The 21917-nt window shown below is 44.0% G+C and overlaps 3 protein-coding genes across 7 annotated transcripts in view; 1 reads left to right on the top strand and 2 right to left on the bottom strand.

The window, feature by feature from the left end:
• Positions 1–158: 158 nt before the first annotated feature.
• Gaba-b-r1 (gamma-aminobutyric acid type B receptor subunit 1) lies at positions 159–6627 on the bottom strand. 3 transcript variants are annotated; one of them, XM_076770586.1, is made up of 12 exons: positions 6013–6624; positions 5767–5865; positions 5518–5652; positions 5281–5451; positions 4714–5212; positions 4432–4559; positions 4065–4357; positions 3739–3982; positions 3317–3560; positions 2856–3250; positions 2552–2690; positions 159–980 (listed from the first exon to the last, which is right to left on the bottom strand). In XM_076770586.1, exons 1-12 carry the CDS (start codon positions 6148–6150, stop codon positions 961–963), a joined length of 2505 nt encoding a protein of 834 aa, XP_076626701.1. In that variant the 5' UTR covers positions 6151–6624; the 3' UTR covers positions 159–960. The 3 variants fall into 3 exon arrangements, with proteins under 3 accessions (XP_076626701.1, XP_076626700.1, XP_076626699.1); XM_076770585.1 differs by having other exon boundaries at positions 159–2690; positions 3317–3524; positions 6013–6627; XM_076770584.1 differs by having other exon boundaries at positions 159–2690; positions 6013–6626.
• A 772-nt stretch (positions 6628–7399) lies between these two features.
• LOC143344335 (mediator of RNA polymerase II transcription subunit 22) lies at positions 7400–9081 on the top strand. The gene is made up of 2 exons (XM_076770309.1): positions 7400–8177; positions 8312–9081. The coding sequence occupies exons 1-2, from the start codon at positions 8075–8077 to the stop codon at positions 8629–8631; spliced, it is 423 nt and encodes a 140-aa protein (XP_076626424.1). The 5' UTR covers positions 7400–8074; the 3' UTR covers positions 8632–9081.
• A 797-nt stretch (positions 9082–9878) lies between these two features.
• The window catches only part of Bif (protein phosphatase 1-binding protein bifocal), a 33823-nt gene continuing 21784 nt past the window's right edge, over positions 9879–21917 (bottom strand). The window contains exons 3-5 of one of the 3 annotated variants that reach the window (XR_013080096.1): positions 12134–12311; positions 10568–11277; positions 9879–10467 (exon numbers count right to left, since the gene is read on the bottom strand). Coding sequence is in view for 2 of the 3 variants with exons in the window: in XM_076770305.1 (XP_076626420.1) it covers positions 11057–11277; positions 12134–12311 (399 nt within the window). In the remaining variant the exon portion in view is untranslated. Of the gene's footprint in view, positions 11996–12133; positions 12312–21917 lie in introns of all 3 variants that reach the window. The other 2 variants (XM_076770305.1, XM_076770307.1) reach the window with 2 other exon arrangements.

Here is a 21917-nt window from a genome sequence, read left to right as displayed (position 1 = left end):
GAATTCTTTGTGTTTGATATTTCAAATAAAGGGAGAGGTTTGAAACTTGCAAAATTTAATCGATTTAATTGCGGTCGCTCGATTTCTCGATATCGATACAAGGGATACGAGAGCGGGACACCGATAAACGCAGGGTTTTTAATAACAGATACAATATATGAATTTTTAACGAATTTTATAATTTAAAAACTTAAAAATAAATATATCTCCATATTCTAACGTACATATATATGATACTTTCTTTAACAGTTCGATAAGACTATATATATATATATGTATATCGTATAGCAATTTTAGTCAGGCGCTGTGCGCGCGACAGTCGATCGAAGAAGTACAGTAAAAAATACCGTGGATGAACGCGACGATGATGAATTATGCTAGAAACAATTTCAACAAAAACATTCGTAGAGTCTTCCTAAACACCATGTACACGTAGAGTGGCGAAATTGAAATGCACGTACGAAAAACTTGTGCTCCGTGGCTTATCCAATCTACGTTATACACATACATAAATCATCTTGTATACTGATAAAGTTTGAATTGCAGTCAAATCACATTATCTTCTCCTGAATAATGTAAAGCAGTTCTCGAGCTCGACGTCTCGATTTGTCTAACGTTTTTAGAAAAAGTTGAACTCCGTGATCCGAACGAAAATTACTTCAGAAATATTTCTTTTTTGATACGGTGTCTTGTGTTTTGACTAAGACGCGACACCAGCCGATTCCAAAGTCCGCCCGCAATACTTTTAAAACAATATCCCTGGGAATCACCCGACGTTTCCTTCTGGTTAGAAAATTGAGAGTCCGATGTTCCGTGGTAGATTGCACGCGTGTACATTTAATGCTAGTTTTAGAATAAAGAAGTAAGACAGATAGACAAATAGAGCTTTGTCGTGAGCGTTTAGCCCGTTCACACATGTATATTGCTTTCGTCGTCCTAATCGACGGGACTCTTGTGTTTTCAGCCGACCTGGTCCGTTTCTAGAAAGAAGAATTGAAAAAGCGATAATCCTTCGGATATTATGCGAAACAAGCGTTCAAAAATTTGTTGTTTTTTTTACCATTCATAAATAATTACTTCGATCGGCTCGAGCAGTGTTTTTTCGTCCTAGTTTGATTTCGAATCGCGAGGACGCACGGTCTGTTAGATTCGAGCGTGGTCCCGGTGGTCCTAATCGCGTTGGTCTACCTCATCAAGACTCCCAAATTATTTATGAATGGCGCAACAGTTGAAAGCGTTTAAATCTCGTTAGCACGTTACGAATCTCGTTTGCCCGCGCTCGAACGTCACCTGTACGCGATAATCGCCAATCTCGCGTACCGTTGCGGAGAGTTCCGTACAATTTGGGAGCAGACTTCATGAGGTTCACATCGATTCGCAGATTCGGAAACGACCAGGTGGTTGTCGTCTAACGAGATTTAACTGCAATTGCTGGAAACCATGCGTGAACAGTAAATGGGGGATGGGGGAAAGAAAGACCTCTAGGCCTGAGACGAAATGAACGTTCGTGGTGTCTTTTGTTGCACGCTTGGACGAAGCGAATCGCGAGCGGCAAAACTTTATGCAACACCTTTTGCGTTACACCTCGCGTGGAACTGTAACGATTCGAAATGTTTAAAAATGGAAATGTTTCCCTCTTGCATTGGATCTCGACGTTTTTCGTAAAATATTTAAAAACCAATGACAGTAAACGTTTCACGTGGCATTTGGTCCGTGTTCAATGTTCGCGTAATTGATTCGTTCTCGCGCAAACTCCGCCTACTCGCGACTTCGTGTAGAATCCGATAAAATTTCTCTGTACAAATATATCGTATAATATAATCTCGTTAATCGGCGATTTAGCGTAACTGTGCGATAAACTCTCGAGGTAACGAAAATTGTCGTTGTAAACCGGGGCGCAATATTCGTAGGCCAGCTTTCGATCCGCGATTCAACTGATAAACGTGCGGTACCGCGGGGTTTCCTGGGTCGATCTTCGTGTCGAGACACTCTACTGCTCACATTTAGTTAACGATTTTCTCTACGCATACGCACACGTATTAGTATACACATACATTCAAGGACATTTATACGTTTAGACACCGAATACATTAACACAGAGCCGTACCGACTACGACGAAACCTTCGAAACGAAGCCGTTCCTCGGAACAACGTTGCGTCGTTTCGTTTTGGTAGTTTGATTTAAAAAGTGCGCGACTTAGTGTCGTTCGGCGCGACCACCCCGGATATGGTCGCGTTGCAGCCCCTTCGTACGATACTTGGAACGATTCGGCCATTTTACCGAAACCTGCGTTTGGTAAAAGGACCCTGATCGAGAAAACCGTATCGCGCGGGCTCGGTGAAAATAGAAATTTGCGTGTGAGATTCCAGAGGCTGTTCGTAAAACCGATATTCGTAAGAAAGAAGCGACGTAGCTTGTCCGTGTTAGGTCCCAAGGTTGCTTAAATTAGTAACGATTCCCGGCTCACGGGGTTCTACAAGTACGACTCCGAGAACTCAAAGTCGGAGGCAGAAGCTCGAGATGATCGTGTATAAACAGAAATGCCCCCACCGATTGCGCTGTCCGAGGTCCCCTCGCCGGTCACGAAATCGGCCACGATCAGTGAGTCCTTGGGGACGTTCATGCCATCGCCCTTGGATGCGTCCCGCTCGGCCAGCCTCTGCTTCAGGATTTTGATCTTCTCCTCTTTCTGGAAAACAGAACACTCTGCAAACTCCTAATCTTTCGTTAGGTGCAGCGATGGAAAATTAATATCAAAACATGCTCTAAACCGTTCAACATCGCCCCGTGACATTTTTCTTTCCCTATAAACGTTTTAAATAATAATTTATGGAAGATCGAGAAACCCCCTCACCGCTGCGATGAGCTTCTGAAGCTCGTCGTTCTCGCTGAGGAGCTTCTGGTACTTCTCCTCGTCCTCCTTGGACACGCCCACGTCCGGATTGTACTTGGACTCGGCCTTGTCTTTAGGATGCCTGATCACTTCGATCATTTTGGGCACGAAGATCAACGCCATGCTGAGGAAGCAGCAGAAAATTATGGCGAGCGCGACGAACGCGAAGCTGGCGTCCTGCTGGCTCGCGATTACCATCGTCACGGGCGCTGTGATCACACATAGGATCACCACGTTGTATATCGACATCCCGACGTATCTGGAATCATTGATCTGTTTAACTTTGATGCTCCTCGTCTCGTAAGCCAGGAACAACCCGAACACCAGGATGATCCCCTTGTAACTGTAAATCAAACCTGAAAGAAGGGGGGAGAATTTCTTTATTTTTGACCGACTAGCTTCAAGAACTACGCGAAACTCACCGAGCCAAACGTTATTGTGGATGCTCTCGCAATGCTCCAATTCGGGCCTGATCCGCGCGTCGTCGTCGCCAAACGGTGACGACTCCAACGGGAAAGTCTCGATCTTCCTCTGCAGAGGATCGAGCACCTGCCAGGAGACTAGTAGCACAATGTCCAGCGCCAACAATCCACTTACCATCGTATATAGCTTCCACGGTTGGATTTTCTTCTGTATGGACGAAACTTTTTGTTTAGCCATGAACAACTAAAAAGAACCGAGAATACGTTAAAGACCAGGGTCGTACGAGCAGGATCTGCGAACCATGCAGGGGCGGTGCAGACTGCGTGTGAGAGACTAGAAACAGTTGCCACGTGGTTAATCGTCGAATCGACTTAGCTAAAGCGATAAAAATCGAACGACCTGGGCCGTCCGTTTACCTCACCTTCGCCTGGTCGGCTTTCGTTTTCGTCGTGAGTCTGTGGACCCGCCACACTTTGCTAAACATGGCGCCGAACGCCAGCGTGAACCCTGTGGACAGCATCCAGGCTCTGGCTTGGCAGACCGCCGGATACTCCCACTCGGACACGAATCTACCGTCGATGCCCAAAAGGAACACCGAGACGAAGCACGCTATCACCCCCACGAGCATTATCGTGTTGCACACAGGATGGGACGACATGATCACGCTGGAAAATTATTCTCCATCAAGTTGCGTCGCAACTTTTCCAACGATCCAGCTGGTAACTGTCCACAGAAAAATTAACGTACCTTCTGTGCCTGTTCCAGATATTAAAAATGATCAGTCCAAAGGCGATGACGATCCCCAACGATGATATAGTCCCCATGCATATGAACAGAGTCAGAGAGACGGTCCTCAATACGGTCCTCACGATGGTTCTGTCCTGCGGAATCTTGCCGCCTATCCATCTTTCCATGTTCCTCCAGGTCAGATTGTCGCTTTGCGTGTCGTAGTATCCCAACTTTACGTACTTTCCATCGATTACTTGCTCGATTTGGGTCAACGCAATTCTGTCACCTTGCGAGCTGAACGCAACGTATCCCTAGAGCGCATAAAATCGATCAGAGATCCGCCACTCGAAATAAAGCTTCCTTTCTATTTATTCGCGACACGTACCGAGACGCCCAGGAATTGAGTGGAATTGACCGCGGAATAAATTTCGTCCGCAATCTCCTTGTCGACGTAGGTGAAGTTCTTCAGACTCTTCCCTTGCTTGCTCAGCTTCTCCATTGTCTTGTTGAAAGCTGGTAGGAACGTAATCGAGCGATTGAATCCTACTTAACCGAGGGTCTTCGATACCTAGTCGAGGCTCTCGGGTGTGAGATGCGTCTTTGTTCGTCAAAATCATTTTGAACCCTGACGTAGCCCGCGCCCGAAAGCCTCGAATTCCTTTCGTACCTAACGCGACGGACCAAACCGCGTCGTACGCGAGAGGCGCCTCCTGGTATCCTTCGGGATACCGGTTGTTATCGATATCGTAGCCGTCTTCTTTGAGCATTTTGTTCAACCTCTGTCTGAAGTCCTCGGACGTCATCCCGCTGATCGTCGTGTCGTTATTTTGATTCCACATGAGAGCCTCCGTCGTCAAATGTCCTTCCGCGGCCAGTCTCATCTGGTCCTTCGTGCAGGTGATCCCCTCCTTGTCCAGGTTCACTTCGAACCAATTGTCCTCGTACCATCCGATGAAGAACCACACGTAACTCTTGCCGTAGAGGTTCTGGTGGTAGAGCTCGCAGAGGACCCTCCTCGCCGCCACCACGTAGAACAGGCCGACGATGATCCTCGCGTCCTGGCGACGCAGGTTCCTCACAGCGTCCGACGGATCCGACAGGAAGCTCTGACGGGTCACTATTTCTATCCCTGCCTCCTTGCAGCGCGCCTCTAAATCTTCTACGGTCTGTCGAAGAATTTTTCGTGGAAAAAAACGGGGATCTAAACCGACAGTTTGATCTAACGTAACCTTACCGATATGAACACTTCTTCGGCTTGCTGCAGGATCGCCACTCGAGACCAGCCGAACTTTTGCAACAGTTTGATTCTCGTGGGGTTGTGCACCGTGGCCGACGGGTGCGTCCTAAAGAGGGTAGGGAACCTATTTCTATCGGACAACGCTGGCGACGATGCACCGTAGCATAGCTGAAAACATCCCAGTTAGACTTCGTCCATCTTCGAAACGGAGAGTAATCAAGTAATCTTACTCACCACCACCAGGTTCCACATTTTCGCCGCCTCGGCGACGGTCGTGCAAACTGTACTACACCCGGCCAACAGCATCAATTTGTGCGGATTGTAGTACAGTAAATTGTACATCACCGAGGCACCGAGTCCTGGCTCGCACTGAAAGAAATTTACAACCTTTAAAAACTTTATCAACGCTAGATTTATAGAGTTTCGATAACACTATGTGCGATCGATAAATCTATCGTTAATTTTTCGTCGAGTCGGGAGTACCTCGCTATCGTTCGAGTGGAGCTTAAGAATGAAGCCAGGTAACAGGTTCTTCTCGCGATTAACATCGTCCAAGGCCAGGTTTACGGCTGGCATGCAAGCCTGTTAAATAAGGAATAAGTTTCTACCCAGTCTGAAACTCGGTTGAGAAAAATTGATTCGCGACATGGCATCGTTTTCTTGAAAAGAGGAAAGACGAGCGATACCGTCGATCATCTTATCAACATTTAACGGACGATCATTACTCACCTGACCACCTTGCCACCCACCCTCCCCCGCTATCGGGAATATGCCACCGATGTGCAACACATTGTCCGCGTCGTCGGGAGGTAACGAACCCTCGATCGCGCCCGTCGACGTTAGAATTATTATTAGAAGCTCTAGCATCGCGCTGCTCGAGAGATTCTTTCGCGTACCTGCGTAGAAGGCCTCGGACAAAATTTGTCTATTTCCTTGTCGGCCTACGACACACCCCAGCGCCGCAACGCTGAGAATCGTACTTTCCTTACGTGACTCGCAGCCATCGTCGTCGATCGCTGGTCACTTTACCGAGTCACGATCACTAATTCATGGGAACGACGATTACCCCGAGTCGAGAGCACGACGGACTGGACGGGCAACGGATCCCGCTTTCGTTAACCCTCGACGAGGATCCGCGACGTTCAAAACCGCGTCTCCGCGTTCTCCATCGTTCACCGGGTTTCTACGCTCCTCCTCGCGCGCTCGACACCCCGCGAATTTAGCGTGCGAATGGATTCAACGAGGACGGAGCGCGTTCGCGCGAGCTTCCTATTGATTTCATCCCGGCTACCAAGAATCGTAGTGGGGATGTGGCGGCTCCGTCCCCTAGGTTTCGACTGAAAAATCAATATACAGGGTGTCTCGAAACGCACGCCACAATTTGAGAACGAACGATATCTCTCCTGAGGATACGTATCCAAAATATATCGCACTCCTTTTTGAAAATCGACTTTGCGCGCATCGAATCGATTTGTTTCAATGGCCGCCGCTCGTGCGACGAACGTGCGCTTTTAAGTTGATCGTTTTAAAAGAGAAAGCCTTCGAGACTGTACAATGCATTTTGAAAGACTCCGTATCGATCCGACCTTATCTAATCTAGTGCTTCGTTCGTGTCCAACCGACACGCCAACTATCGAATTTCAGGTTTTCGAGTATTGTTCGAAGGTCGTCGATCAATCTTTGCCGTGGCGATTAAAAGTGGTTTTGAATCGGGCGATGCGCGTGTCCTCCCCTGTTCGGTCGATAAAATCGCATTCTCGGAAATCCACCCGTTCGGATATATGACCAGCATGTATCCGAACACCGTTATAATAGATAAATAATTATTACGAACGAATCAAATTACTATTATTACCCTGGTACAATTTTTAAATATGCACGTCCACCGTTTTAATGTGAAAATATTAAAATAAAGGTAAGTAATTGAATATGCTTTCGCATGTTGTCTATTTAAATTACTGACATACGAGTGTATTAGTCAAAATAATTACTAACATTTACCTAATACGTATTATTAAACTTTATTTTTTATCTTTTAACGTAATTCGATTCGTTCGCCGCTAGATGGAAGTTCCATTTCGCTTTCAAACTGTTAAGCCGCGTTTTCAGTTCCCGCGCAATTGCCAGTCGCTCGTTGCGTATAAAGTCAGAAGAAAAAACAAACAACGAGTACGATGAATACGCGGCTTTAGTGGTTCCACGATATGTCTTTGATGAATTATCAATCGAACGAACAAACTTTTATGAAACAAAATTAGTACCATTATTTTGCATATTTCATTCGAACAATGTATACACAAGCGTGCTAAAATGAAACAATTAGTATTTGATAAATAATCTGCTTAATGGATTCATAACCTATTACAAAGTTTAGACCAGGTTTCAGTGTGCGACAATTAGAGCCGTATATACTGTGTTGAAGGGTTAAATTTGCCTTTATATGGCACGAAACTATCACGAAATGTGTTGTAAGGAGAATAAAAGACAGTCTCGAATTATGAGTAGGTTGTGGACATTTGTGTAATTGTTACTTAGTCACGAATCTTACGAATACTGACTGAAACGATTCATCTAACACAACACGCAAAGTCTGTGAAACGAATCAAGTCTGATATCTTTTATTCCGTACAAGTTACACTTTACTTCGTGAAATAGAACCTTTTATCGAATGCCCGGCCTATTGTATACTTCTTTGGTGGTTCTGTCATAAAGCGGTACATGTTGGGTCCCATGTTTTGATAGTGCAATTGGTACGTTTTTATGAAGAAACAGTGCTTATTTTTCCAAAATCATGGCAGCACAACGAGCATTGCCACAAAGCAAAGAAGCTTTATTAAAATCTTACACGACGAGATTAAAAGACGACGTGAAGTCGATGCTGGAGAATTTCGAAGGTAGGTTCCCTAACCTCACTTTTTACGCGGCGCCAAGTATTTATCCAATTTTTAAGACGAAAGTGAAACCGCGTTACAACGTACAATTACGCGTAATAAATGCGTTCGTTGTAAATTGTTCCTTGTAATTCCAGAAATCATAAAACTAGCCAAAGGAGAAAGCGACTCGCAATTGTCTCGGATGACACAGTGCGAACAGGATACGTACGAAATGCACGTAAGAGCAGCGAATATCGTACGTGCAGGAGAATCTTTAATGAAACTTGTTTCCGATATAAAACAATACCTGATACTGAACGACTTTCCCTCCGTAAACGAAGCGATAGCACAAAACAGCAAACTGTTTAGGACGAAACAAGCGGAATGCGATCAGAAATTAGCATCATTGAGGGACGATATGGCTGCCGATTTGTACGATTTGGAAGAAGAATATTATACGTCTATATACAAATAACAGAAACTTTTTGTTCTCAAGGATGCATAATTGTGTACTTGTTGCATGGACCGTACCTTGAACCGAAATGTGATTTGTTTGGTAAACTGTATATATTTATTTAAATAAATAAGAATAATTTTGATAGTACATTCTTACTTCTTAATCGAGTGCTTGACAAGACACGTGGGAAGATAGGCTCGACGATAATTCGGGCGTAATTGTTTCATTTTATTACTTGAATACTTTGTAACACACAGACGATACATCACACGATACTTCTAACTGGTAAGTATACTCGATAAGGTAATGTGGATTCAAGCTTCGGATAATAATAACAATAATAATAATAAGAATAATAATAATGAGAATAGTGACAATAATAATCTTAGAGCGTAATACTATTTTCTTTTTAATCCTTTCTCGTATGACGATGCCTTTCCATACTGTACAGCGATAATTTACAATTAATACGGAGTTCCCTCAACCGGAGCAGCGAGATTACATCGATACTTGAACGATCGACAGATGGGAATAAAAAATAAACGGTACGACGTTTGAAATCTCGGAATGTTCTATGATCGTAATCTCGTTTGCTCCGTACGTAGTACTGTAGAAATACAAACTGAGCGGTCGACACGGTACTGGTTCCTTAAAAAATTGGGAAGCAATTATATATCGATACTAGGAAAAAAAAAAATAATAAAAATATCACAGTGTAAAATGCAAACGCTGTGACACAGACCCATCAAGCATCGATCGAACGATAACGTGGAATTAAAACGAAAAGCGACATTGTATCGCGGTACGCGCGAGTAATAGCCGGAAATAGCATCTAAATACAGCGACGGAAATTAGAACACAGCAATTGGTTCGGCGTATAAATGCACCTTAATCATTATTATTATCGTATCGCACGTTTTTTCCTTGAATCAGTCCGCGATCACGCGATTAAATCCTAATCGAATTACCCATACTGCCACAATCATACTCTTAAACGCGATTCAACATAATAATCGGAATTTTCGAAGCGTGTTACTGCCACAAACGTAATTACGGACAACAAAAAGAAACAAAAAGTACACGTAGATTCGGTCCCGAAGTAATTGAATTTCCGTGTTCCATCGAATTCTTTGAACGAAGCAACTCCATGACGAAGAACTTCGGGACCGACAATAATTTAGTATGTACAAAATTTGATTTCGCTTAAAATTAACATTTATCGTTAACGAATGAATATAGTTTACCAAAGAAACAATTGACAATAGTTTGTTATTTTCTTTTTTTTTTTTGGTCCTCGTCCGAATGTAAGAAACAAAATGAGAAATAAACTCAACGAACCAAGATCGTACATATATATATGTATATCTACACTGAAGTATGAACGAACCTTGAGCATCCGTAAGAAATATTAGTATGGTTTTAACATACTCTCAGTATAAATAATGAATTTTTGGAATTTACAATTGTTACAATTATCCCTGGACTGAAACCTTGACTTATTGTACATATACATTAAGTATACTAAGTAGACTTACGTTCTACTTTGGCAAAAACTTTTACAAATCTAAACTCGACCGTTTCCGTTCACTTCATTTTTCATCGATCGATTATTTCCCATACGCAGGATCGTGATTTTTTTTTTTCTTTTGTATATCTTTTCTAAAAAAATCTTGCATAAATTTCTGACCTTTGACTGGCAACTCGCATATGCGTTAACGGCTTAGCATTAAAGTAATCTCAAAAAGGTTACAAAAACGTTCAGTTCCATCGTCGACTTCTCTCTGTTTGTTATAAAAATGCGCCAAAAAGGTGATATGCTTTCGTTTATATCCTTTCTGTTTGTTCCCCTCCGCCCTAGAAACAGATCACCGGGGCTCTCCGTTTTGAGTGCTCAAATAAACGAAAAACACGCACAAAAAAAAAAAAAAAAAGAGAAAGAAAAGCACTGACATACCTTGGCAGTTTTAAATTACTCGTTATTCAGGAAAGTCTGTTCGCTTCGTTATCGTAGTAATACAAAGTAAATGCATATGCTTGGAATGATACTGTTTATCCGTTTCGTTTCTTTTCCTTCGCTTAATCACCTATGAAAAAACTTCGCCTCCGTCTCGACGCGTTCGCGAACCAAGTGTTTTCGCGCGCTTTTGATTCTTCCTCCGCGATCGTGAACGCGTCTCGCGACGATGCGTTCTTTAAAAAAAAAAAAAAAACAAAAGACTTATTTCGAGCGAAGAAACTATTGTTCCGGTCGTCTCTTCGGTGGACCGTTTGCTCGTTCTTTCGTGTTTGCGAAAAAAGAGGATGAGGGAGTGTAGTGGAATACTTTGTAATTAGTCTTTTCTCAGTTCACGGAACTTCGGGATTCCCGTGGCTCTACTAAAAGAGCCCTCGCGTTTTGAGCTTCTCGCGTGCATCACGCGTCTTCCCTCGAACTTTGGCCTCGTCAGTAGAGGAGATCACCAGTAGTTTCGGAACCCCATGCCCCCGCGTCCTGAGCTGGTTTCAGATAGTCGACCTCGGTGATCTCGTTCTCCGGTTGGCTCGGTGTCGTCGACGTCGACGTCGGCGTCGAACTCGAGGACACGGCTCTCGTTACCCCCAGCTCGAAACCCTCGGACGTCAAATCCACCTTGCTGGGTGTATAACTGGCTAGGCCGCCACCACCTGCGGGGAACAAGCACTAGCTTTCAGCACACTACGCCGCCTATGCCAGGAGTCGAAACAGTCTCAATTTAAGTTTCAATTTAAATCTAACCAACAGAATGTTCCAACGGAAAAGAAAGTTAACTGTTCTTCGATTCCTGTTTATGCTAGCCAGACAATAGGAAGTCAACAACACAAAGCACCCCGGAAGTACAATCACGTTTTGAAGAGACGAATGCGAACATACTACGACGACAATTGGAGCTTTAGAATATCGTGTGCACTTGGAGGTCAAATGAAGTTTTGCCCTTAGCAACAATTATGGAACAAAGTTTTTATCTGCGACGGCTTACGGTATGGAGGAAGTGAGTAAGCGAGATAGCATTCAATGATCGAGGAGAGTGTACATAGGAATAGGTGATCGGTCGAGTACTTGTGAGAGAGGTACCAGGGTTGAGCGTCCCTCTGCTGGCGAGTGCGGGAAGTGTCGCCACAGAACGGTACCAGAGCTTGTTACTTCTATTGGAAGGGGTTAGAATCGATTCGACCTTATGTAGATGTACTCTATCGCCAGCTTCGAAAGGAATAGGATACTCGGTGGATGCAGCAAGGATTAAAAGCGTTTCTAGGATCCATCTAATCTACACTAGCGACTCTTTGCCAGGCTCGACGTTCAAAAGAAGCTGCAATCGATTATAGGTTTTTGCGCGGGACAGAACGTGTTGCGCGATCGTTGCCTCTGTAAAAGACCGGAAACAAGACGAAAAGGTATCTTTTAGATGGTATCGATAAGAGCGATTCGCGTCTATTGTTCGAGTACTAATAAAAAGATACGCGATTTACGCTGCTGGTAGCGAGAAATAACGATTAAAATTACCGAGAAGGGTCGGCATGCTTGTCGGCGAGCTGCTCGAGGACGTTTTATTGCTAATCGGAGCTGATTGCTCGACGGAACCGGAAGTTTCGTCGTCCACGCTGCTCTCGCCCTCCAGCATCGATCCCTCGCTGGGATACTCGAAGGTTCGGGTTGCTGTGTCGTCAAACTGTATTCGATGCTGAAACAATCGCAACGTACCACAATAATTAATTATCGAATTGTTGAACATAATTAAATGTACGAATAATTCAGTATTGAGTTTTCCTTTTCAACTTGTGACCTATTCCCATTTTCAAACCCTCTTGTTTTCTGTTAATAATGCGATGAAGCTAAACAAATTACGGATTATGTAACATTTAGCAATGGTTTCGAGTCGGTGTTCGTGGCGGAAATTGTGTCGGGAAACGAACAAGTTCGGGAGCGATCGAATAGGTTCGCGGCACGCGACCATTGTTGACGAGGCAGTTAGGCGTACGGCGGAAGGAGCCACATGTTCTCCGTGGTGTATCGCGGAACACGCGTGGCCAGGTACAAATAAGACACGGGAAGAACAAACAACGGCGACGGCATGCAGCCTCGAATAACAGTAACCCGTCACACTGGATGCTTTTTCGACTGCGAGCGAGGACATCGCCTCCTCGTTCGCTCCTTGTCGACGAACATGATCAAAAGAGAAAGCAATTCTTTTTCTAGAGAGCCGCTGGAACTTGCCGTTCGCTGTTCATCCTGCATCTGTTGTCATCGGGGAGGGGGAGTCATCGGCAAGATCTGATATTTCCAACCGCGGGAACCAAACAATTTCACCCACGCAAGAAAACCAGCGAGCTTTACGGAACGACGAAACTCGATAGTTAAGATCGATAATAATTTACAAGATTAAAATCTTTTCCTTTGCTCAAATCGTACTTTGATAGAATGTTATGTTTTCCTAACTTGGGAACAACCGCTGCGCGTTACAGAATAATCTCAGAATAGTCACTGGTTAGAGCATTCCGAACCCTCGTTTCCAGCGCAAAAGCTCATTGACGAGTCGGTTCCTTTCCCTTGTTGGACGCAACTGGGATTTCGCTTCGGTGATTTGGAATTGCAGTTACGCGGGAGTGCCGCATCGATCTTCGTTTCTTTGAAACTTGCAAACGCAGTCCGGTCACGGTTCGATCATGGGTTATTTCACAGGTTCGCGGCGTTGGATAACATCTGAGCGCACCGCGACCGGAATCGTAACGCGATTAGACCGCTAGTGCGAATAAATCCTTAAAGCCTTTGTGTACGACGAGGTAACAGTACCGGTATTTATTTCAACTAGACGCGTTGACCACTCCGCCTCGGTTAATTGTATGTATTCGGTTTCGACGTCTCTTCGGGGACAAAAGAAACAGTTCTGATAACACGGAAACTGTGATATCAGCGATATTCGCGAGCTTCGCAGCTGTGTATGAATCAGAGATTTGAATAAAAATAAGATTAAAATGCCCGCCCCTGTGGCGGGAGTCTTGAACTTACGCGAACGAAATGTGGTTACGGTCAATCGTTCAAGCACGCTACTTTCTAAGACCCTCGTGTCCCATAAATCTCAATCAGCATTTTCGCTCGAAGAAACGTGACAATAGCGTACGGTTTCGCGCTAAATCGCACCGCGAACAAACCTGACTTTCCGCTCGAAGATCGTTCGAAACAAGCTAGACCGCTATCGATAATATTTAATCGAACCAGGTGGACGATAGTATCGACCGTCTGTTTCGATTTACTTTCACAGTAATTTATACTATATTTGGTGTACATTTTAGAACATTGTTTTTCGATACGAAACCTTTTAAAGAGATTAAAGGATGAGATCGACATTAACGCGTTGATTGATCGAGAGACGTTGCCCCGAATGGTAAAATCGATTATTCTAATTGCGTTAGAGTGGACTGCAACCCATTTCAACGGCTCGTAGGAAAGGTGAAACCATTTTAAAAAGGCAAGATACTAATATGCGTGGCTTTCTATCCGCTGAGGAGTTAGCAATTATCCTGCGGTACCTCGGCACTGAAACTTCGAGGATCGTCTCTCTTTCTTCCTCGACCCTCCGGCACTCCGAGGCGGAGAAGAAAGGCGAGTCGAATAGATTACTCGTCTTGAAAATTCATTACGGCCGGTATCGTGGCTCGATCGTTTTTCGAAACGAATCGATTCGTAGCGTCGAACTTTCGCTAAGAAATCCATCCTGTCGAGTCGGTAACTCCGTTTTTCTTTTGTCGAATGCACGAATGGCTCTGGTGCGTTCCCGTAAAGGTGCGTCGTCGAGCACGTGTAAAATTCGCGCGGAAACTCCGTTAGTTGCGAGCGGTCGATGTTGATTTTACAGCCGAGAAAGCACGCAAGCGACACAAAAGGTTTACTCTCTTTCGAGGGTAGTCCGGTTCGCCGTTTTCTCCGTGAAAATCAATATACCGTCGGCCAATGAGAGCAGGTCCCGATGGTTTCCATGCATCCTGGTTCGGGGAACGATTTGACACTCGTCGCACGCTCGTCCTCGCGAGTCCTACGACGCACAACTTTCCATCTTGATATTTGCCTCTGGCCAACACTGCTCGCCTCCATACACCGTTTATCGGTGCGAATTTCGCGCCCAACAAAGCCTTTCCTACCGTCTTTTACGGCTGCGAACTTATTCCGTTTCGAACGTTCGAATTATCAACGACGAACTCGGTTTGTCGCGTACCGCGTCCAAGTGTATAGAAATTTCTTCGTCGACCAGGCCGTACCTAACGATCGTTAACTCGCGAACTAGCGTCGATGAAATTTCTTTCCAGGAAAGGCTGTTCCGCGAACTTGCCAAGTTGTTAAGCCGTTTCTAAAAACAGACGGTTGTATGTAGAATGCAAGTTCTTCGTTGCTGATGACCCGAGACGAATGGTGGCTGGTAATTAACTGGTGCCATTAATTAATTTACTTCCGGAAACGCTGACCTTGATCGCCTCTGATATAGACGAGGTATACGAGTAGACCTTACATCCAATGTACTTTTTTAGCCCATTTATCTGAGGCTCTAGAGCCCCATTACCATTTTCGTGTCACTCGCAACATCAAAGAATTTTTTTTTCGAAGGTGCGTAGAATTTCGGGGGTATGTGTATTTACGAAAAATGACTGAAATTGACCCCTGCAAGTAAAAATAATTTTTTCAGAAGGATTTGAAATTTTTTAATTTCGTCGAAAAATTTGTCCACCTTCCTGAATTTTTTTCTCGAAAGTGCGTAGGATTTTGGGGGTATGTCTATTAACCAAAAATGACTGAAATTGACTCCTGCAACTAAAACTAATTTTTTCAGAAGGATTTGAAATTTTTTAATTTCGTCGAAAAATTTCTCACCTTCTCGAATTTTTTTTTCGAAAATGCGCAGGATTTCGAGGGTATGTCTATTCACCAAAAATGATTGTATTTGATCCCCGCAACTGAAAATAATTTTTTTAGAACGATTCGAAACTTTTCAATTTCGCCGAAAAATTTAGACAGCCCCCCCTGTCGATTTTCCTTAAAAATTCATTTTTCATTTCTAGTAATTTTGTTTGACACCCTACAGAAAAGTTATCTAATACTTTTTTGTAGGTACCCATGAGCTCTATTTCAGAAAAAAGTTTCATTGAAATATATTCACTATTGTAGGAGTTATGGCTGTTTGAAAATTGAACCACTTTTATGGGGTTTTTCTAAGTTTACGGGGTCAAGGAGCAAGTTTTCGAATATTTTTGCAATTTCTACATATTCTTGACTAAAATACGCGTAGTTTGCTTTTTTAAACATTAAAATCGTCCAATCCATTCGGGAGTTATGACATTTTAAAGATTCGCATGAAATTTCAGGGAAGCATTTCTGGCCTCATATTAGATTTTTGTTTAGGAATTTTTTTCTCGGAAACGCGTAGAATTTCGTGGATATGTGTAATAATAAAAAATGATTGTAATCGACCCCTGCAACCGAAAATAATTTTTCCAGAATGATTTGAAATATTTTTTTTTCGCTGAAAGATTTAGGCACCTACCCCCTGTCGATTTTTCTTGAAAATTCGTTTTTGATTTTTGATAATTTTATTTAAAGCCCTACAGAAAAGTTGTCTAATACTTTTTTGTAGGTACCCATGAGCTCTACTTCAGAAAAAAGTTTCATTGAAATATATTCACAATTGTAGGAGTTATGGCTGTTTGAAAATCGGACCATTTTTATGGGGTTTTTCTCATTTTGCGGGGTCAAGGAGCAATTTTTCGAATATTTTTGCAATTTCTACATATTCTTGACCAAAATACGCGTAGTTTGCTTTTTTAAACATTAAAATCGTCCAATCCGTTCAAATGTTATGACGTTTTGAAGATTCGCATGAAAATTCCGGCAGACATTTCTGGCCATAAATTAGATTTTCGGTGGGAATTTTTTTCTCGAAACTGAGTAGGATTTCGGGGGTATGTCTATTGACCAAAAATGACTGAAATTGACCCCTGCAACTAAAAATAATTTTTTCAGGAGGATTTGAAATTTTTTAATTTCGCCGAAAAATTTAGGCAGCTATCTCCTGTCTATTTTTGTTAAAAATTCGTTTTTCATTCGTCGAAATATTGTCTAATACTTTTCTGTAGGTATTTATTTCAAATATTTGTAGAAACGCAGAAAATTAAACGGGTCTCCCCGCATTTATGCGTTACGCTCAGAATGCGGTCGCTTTCCGAAATTCCAACCGCGACAATTGCAAAACTCCCGTTGGCCTTCGCGACCATAATTGGTCCCGTGATATTTATCCCCAGCGCTAACTTCGAAGACTGACGAAATTTCTATGTGGCGGGAGTTTCGATGATAATATTATAGAAATACCAGAGATTGTATTTGTGTGAAATAAACGAGTCCACGTCGCGACCAGTTTATTTAATCGCACGATCGTCGAGGAGACTCGCGTATTACGCGAAAGATGGCCAGACGTTTGAAACGCGTCCACGGACAATAAGTCCAGAACGTTTAGCATAAAGTTTAACGACACGAGCCGTGAACCCGGGGTTACCTGGGGCCTTTGAAACACGATTTCGCAGAGGGGAAACGAGACTTGCCGCGCAGTGGCTTTTTCTCGGTGTCGGGGAGTCGTTCCAGCCTGTACGGTAGGCAGTATAAAAGCGTCCAGGAATTTATCGTCGCGACGCCCTAGTCCCTCGAACCACCCGCGTGTCTCGCCGCAGCGACGGCGTTAAATGGACGCATAAAGCTTGTTCAACGCGGTAAAAACTAGACGCGAACCCATCCGTTACGTCCCGCGAAACCCGTAATCTTCTTCTCGCTGACAAGATTAAAGCCCGCCATCGGGGGGTGAACCGTTCTTCGATTCAATTTAATGGAAAGCCGTCTGGTATTCAAATTTTTCAGCGTCCACGCGGGCGGCCTGGGTCACTCGTTCCGTTCGTTGAAATCTTCGTTGACCGGACTGCATCGATCTCGGCGTTATTAATCTTTCCAATCTCCAATTACTCGTTTATCAGCATTAATTCGCGTCTAAGCGAAGATTCGAAGGATCTGTTAAACGTGATCCCGGACGAGAGACAGTTGGGAAATCATTTTGTAAGACGGGTTCCGTAAATCTAGCGTTAACAAGACGGTGGAAACTATTCGTTAAGATCGAAGTTCAACGATAAGATTATTAGGAGAAACGCAGACACCGAGATCTTGCGACACGACGCCATTAGTATCAGGCTTCTTCCCGCGGGACCATGGTTGTTCCAACGAACCACAAACTGTCGACAATCTCGGAGCAAGCACCGTGCTATCCTCGCGGTCGTTTATATATTTTATCTCGTAGGTAATGTCAACAAACGTGGTCGAAATGAAACCACGATTGCATTATCTTTCAATCGAAAGGGCCGTTAGCTTTTCCCGAATACCGAGTCCACGGTTGAACGGTGGCGCCCAACCGTGGAATCGGTATTCGGGTTCAACGACGTTCCAGAAACCGTGACCTTCGTACGACCTTGGAAACGCGGCGTTAAGAGGCGCAGGAAATACGGCACGATGGCCACGATAAATCAGCCACCCTGCGCGGCGCGCTTTTCGACAAGAGAGTAACGGTCCGCGGCCGCAATTACCCGCTGATTTTTCCGTAACGAAGCGAAATTAGAAATTCAAATTCACTTTTTGCCGGTCGTGAGCGCGTTCCTTCGCGGCGAGACCGGCCAAGAGAGAGAAGAAAACTCGACGGACTTTTCGCTCCGGAGAATTAGAATCGGCTCCCGGTATTTTCTCCCGCGGCCCGCAACCGTGTTACAATCAAGAAAGAGAATTACACCGAGCAGGCAATTTTCTCGGGAACGAAGCGATTTCGCAATTATTGCGAGAGGTGACGGCACCGAGGGGGGGTCGATGGCCACGATAGTCACGCGAACGAACTAAAACCCGACGGAGGAGCCTCCGCCGCCATTACTGGAATCAACGGAACGACGATTATTAGGCTACCAATCGATAAACGCATTAGTGAAACCTATCGATACCCGACGAGGATGCCTCGGAGAAATTTATAATCCGAGTTAATGATGATTAAAAAAAAAAAAAAAATCATAAATACGAGATACCTTCGGAGCTGTTGCGCGAGAATCCCCCCTTAATCGAGGCAGCAAGCCATCGAATAATGAAGAACATTATAAAGCAACGCGTAGCAACAAATCAGGGAGTTTAACCGTAAATGAATTCGCAATCTGTTCGTTAGCGCCAATCGGAGCAGGGTATATCCTGGACCTGCTCAACCGGTCGGTAGATCTTTTGTTCTCTCGATTATTTATACTTAAAATCATGTTTTAGCCGATACAATTTATATTTCTTTCGAGTTCAGTTTTTAATTTTCATCTGGATCCCGGTTTTTATTCGTCTTCTACCCGACCGTGCCATTGGCCTAACAGAATGAATATGCGGCTGCCACGGAGTACCGTCACGGCGATATTTTAGAACAGCCTAACCGCTAGCCTCGATCTATGGTAGCGCGAGCGTACGCCTGACTTACAAGACAGACTTATTTATTAGTTACACGTCTGTGGGACAAAATGGTGCGTCTACCAATAGACGACGCTCTTTATAAATCTCTGGTTATTTTTAGATGCCGCGGGCGGACACGGAGGTGGCAATGGCGCCTCGACGCACACCATTGGATACTCGTTCTTCCGATACGCCATTTTTATATTTATTCGAATTCGAATATTGCCCTTCCACAAAGGCTAAAAACTTAAAGAAAAGCAAACGATCGATGTCTTTCAAATACTTATTTTCGAAACGATGACGAGACACGATCACGAGGTGTGAAAATTTCAAATTCTCGACCCAGTTTCGGCCAAGGACAGGTGACCGAACGATAATTACCGAATCGCTGACGACTGTCATCACATTCGCGACCAGTACATCGGTAGCATGACGTTCGCTAATTCAGCGGTTACGGGCGTCGCATCATCGCCCAACGTAACGATCATTTAGAAGAAAACCGCGCGCACGCTTTTGTTTCGCGCGAGGCAATTACGCAATCGACTCCAGTCGTCGTCACGACGCCTCGTTATCGTCGCTTCTGCGAATTCCGCGTTAATTATTCCCCGGAGTCGACCTTCGCTTCTTCTGCCATGCAAACTCTATGGACGAACTGTTTTCTAAAGGGGATTAACTCCGGAGACATTTACGAGCCCAGACTTTCTGCGCCTCGACGTCTTCGAAGCTTCGAGAACACCGGTTATCAGTAAAATCATATTTTTCGACTCCGAAGACGTTTTTAAGCCAGATAAGTTCAAGGAATAAATCGTCGCGAAGAAATTCAGACGCATTAACCGTCAAATATTTTGCAACCGTGATTAATACGCCAGATACCACGCGGAATTGCTTTAAAATTTCATAAATTAGGCTTCGGTGGTCGGACAAGAAAATTTTAAGTCTCCAATCGTTTTTTGGAGATATTTCTATTTATAGGACCGGAGAAGGCTTCGACAATAAGAGGAAACGTACGAAAAATTATGCACGCTTGCGCAAGAGTGGGGATTTATTAACATTTTAGTGCAGTCGCTGGTAAACAGATTTTAATGATTTATGTTTGGATTCGTGGGATCAATTTTTTAACTCTTTGATTCATAGAAACATAACGATATAATAATTGGCAGATTTTACATTATCCTCGTGCGATGCAAATGAAAGATTGGTGTCAGTCGGTCGACTGTTCGTAAAATTCGAAGACCGCAGCCTTGAGGCGCGATCGACTACGCGAGTTAGGCTCGCGATTGTTCGAATTATCAGATGTTACGCGCAATGTCTTTCCTAATGTCTTTACACCTGCTCGACGCCCGATACCTGTCGCAAATGGCTATTATTATTATTAGAGAACGGCGTCGACGAACAAGAATTCACGCTTGCGTTGCCATTGGAAAAAGAGCTTCGACGTCCTCAAATTATTTAAATTATATGCCCCCGCTGGGAAATGTAAAACTGCTCAAACACGTTCAACGATAAATATAATTGTATTCTATTTCAAATTACTAATAATGTTATTCTTGACAATCTAAAGAACATGGACGGACATCTTGTTAAGATACAACGAGAAATAATTACAAAAACACCCGACAGGTATTACAAAGAGATAAGGAAACTTAAACGTTAAAAAACAAAAAGTATATCGCGTCCTCGGTTTGAAATAAGTTGTTCGAAAAGTAAAACTTAATTAATGGAATTTGTATCGTGTCGTCGAGTCGTGTCGCCCCGAGAGCAATTATTTATCCGTTTAACATTCAACTCTTCTCTGTTTATCGCGTGCGTGCTTGGAGTAAACACGTGGTAAATAGCTCGCGGAACATCACCGTACGTAAATGTACTTCCATTTCAAGTACCCGTTACACCGAGTCAACTCTGGGAGCACATCTATCGTCCACACTCCACGATCCGTTACAATTTGCTACAATACGCCTAACTCTTATCGTCCCTAGTCCCTCGATTTATAGCCGATCCCACAATCTCGATACAACCTCGACGTCCTAACTCACCATTAACGAAACACGATTAAATTTGAATCCCTTATCGTACCGTTTATCTTCGCGATACCCGATTACGACTCCATCGAACTCGATCGGGATAATCGATTTAGTTTTCGTACGCGTTATCCCATCGAGCATCGAGTAGAAAATAATTGGAATCCTCGGTATTTAGCACGCGTACCCGGAATGTTAATAAGCTAAAATCGGGTTACGTAAGGGGAACGGTAATTATTACGATTATTGCCGATTCCGCGTATCTCGGGGCCCCTATCGTTGAGAAACAAATCTACAAATCAACGTAAGTTTATCGCGACCTATTACGATCGTAACGATCCCTAACAAGATCGTTAAAGAGCCTCCGGAGGAGGAACATCGCGATGAAGCTGTTACGGGGGCTCTTCGGAAATTAACTGTACTCGAAGCGAATTTATTCGACGATCTTCTCGGTTGCTCGTCGAATTTCATGCCTCTGACGCGCGTGTGTTTACACGCTCGTTCCGGTGTTACGCGACCAGCGAAATTCTGTTCCCGCGAGACGCTCGCGTCGTTATTGTTCGAGCGTCTTCGATTTCAGGAGAGAAATCTACGGCACGCTGAAATATTCGAGCAGGAACAGGGTCACAGAATTTCGCACGAGCGTTCCCTTTGTTCTCCTCCCGTCTTCCTAGCTAGGCTGCGCGCCAGAAACCAGCCAGACACGTGAGGTTTATTGTTCAACGACTCCGGCCGAGACAGGTATCGGCTATAAAACCGATTATTTGCGAGGCAAAACCGTACAA

The sequence above is a fragment of the Colletes latitarsis genome, chromosome 8 (assembly GCF_051014445.1).
Source record: "Colletes latitarsis isolate SP2378_abdomen chromosome 8, iyColLati1, whole genome shotgun sequence".
In the NCBI taxonomy this organism is placed as follows: domain Eukaryota; kingdom Metazoa; phylum Arthropoda; class Insecta; order Hymenoptera; family Colletidae; genus Colletes; species Colletes latitarsis.
This window is presented reverse-complemented; position numbering and strand designations above follow the sequence as displayed.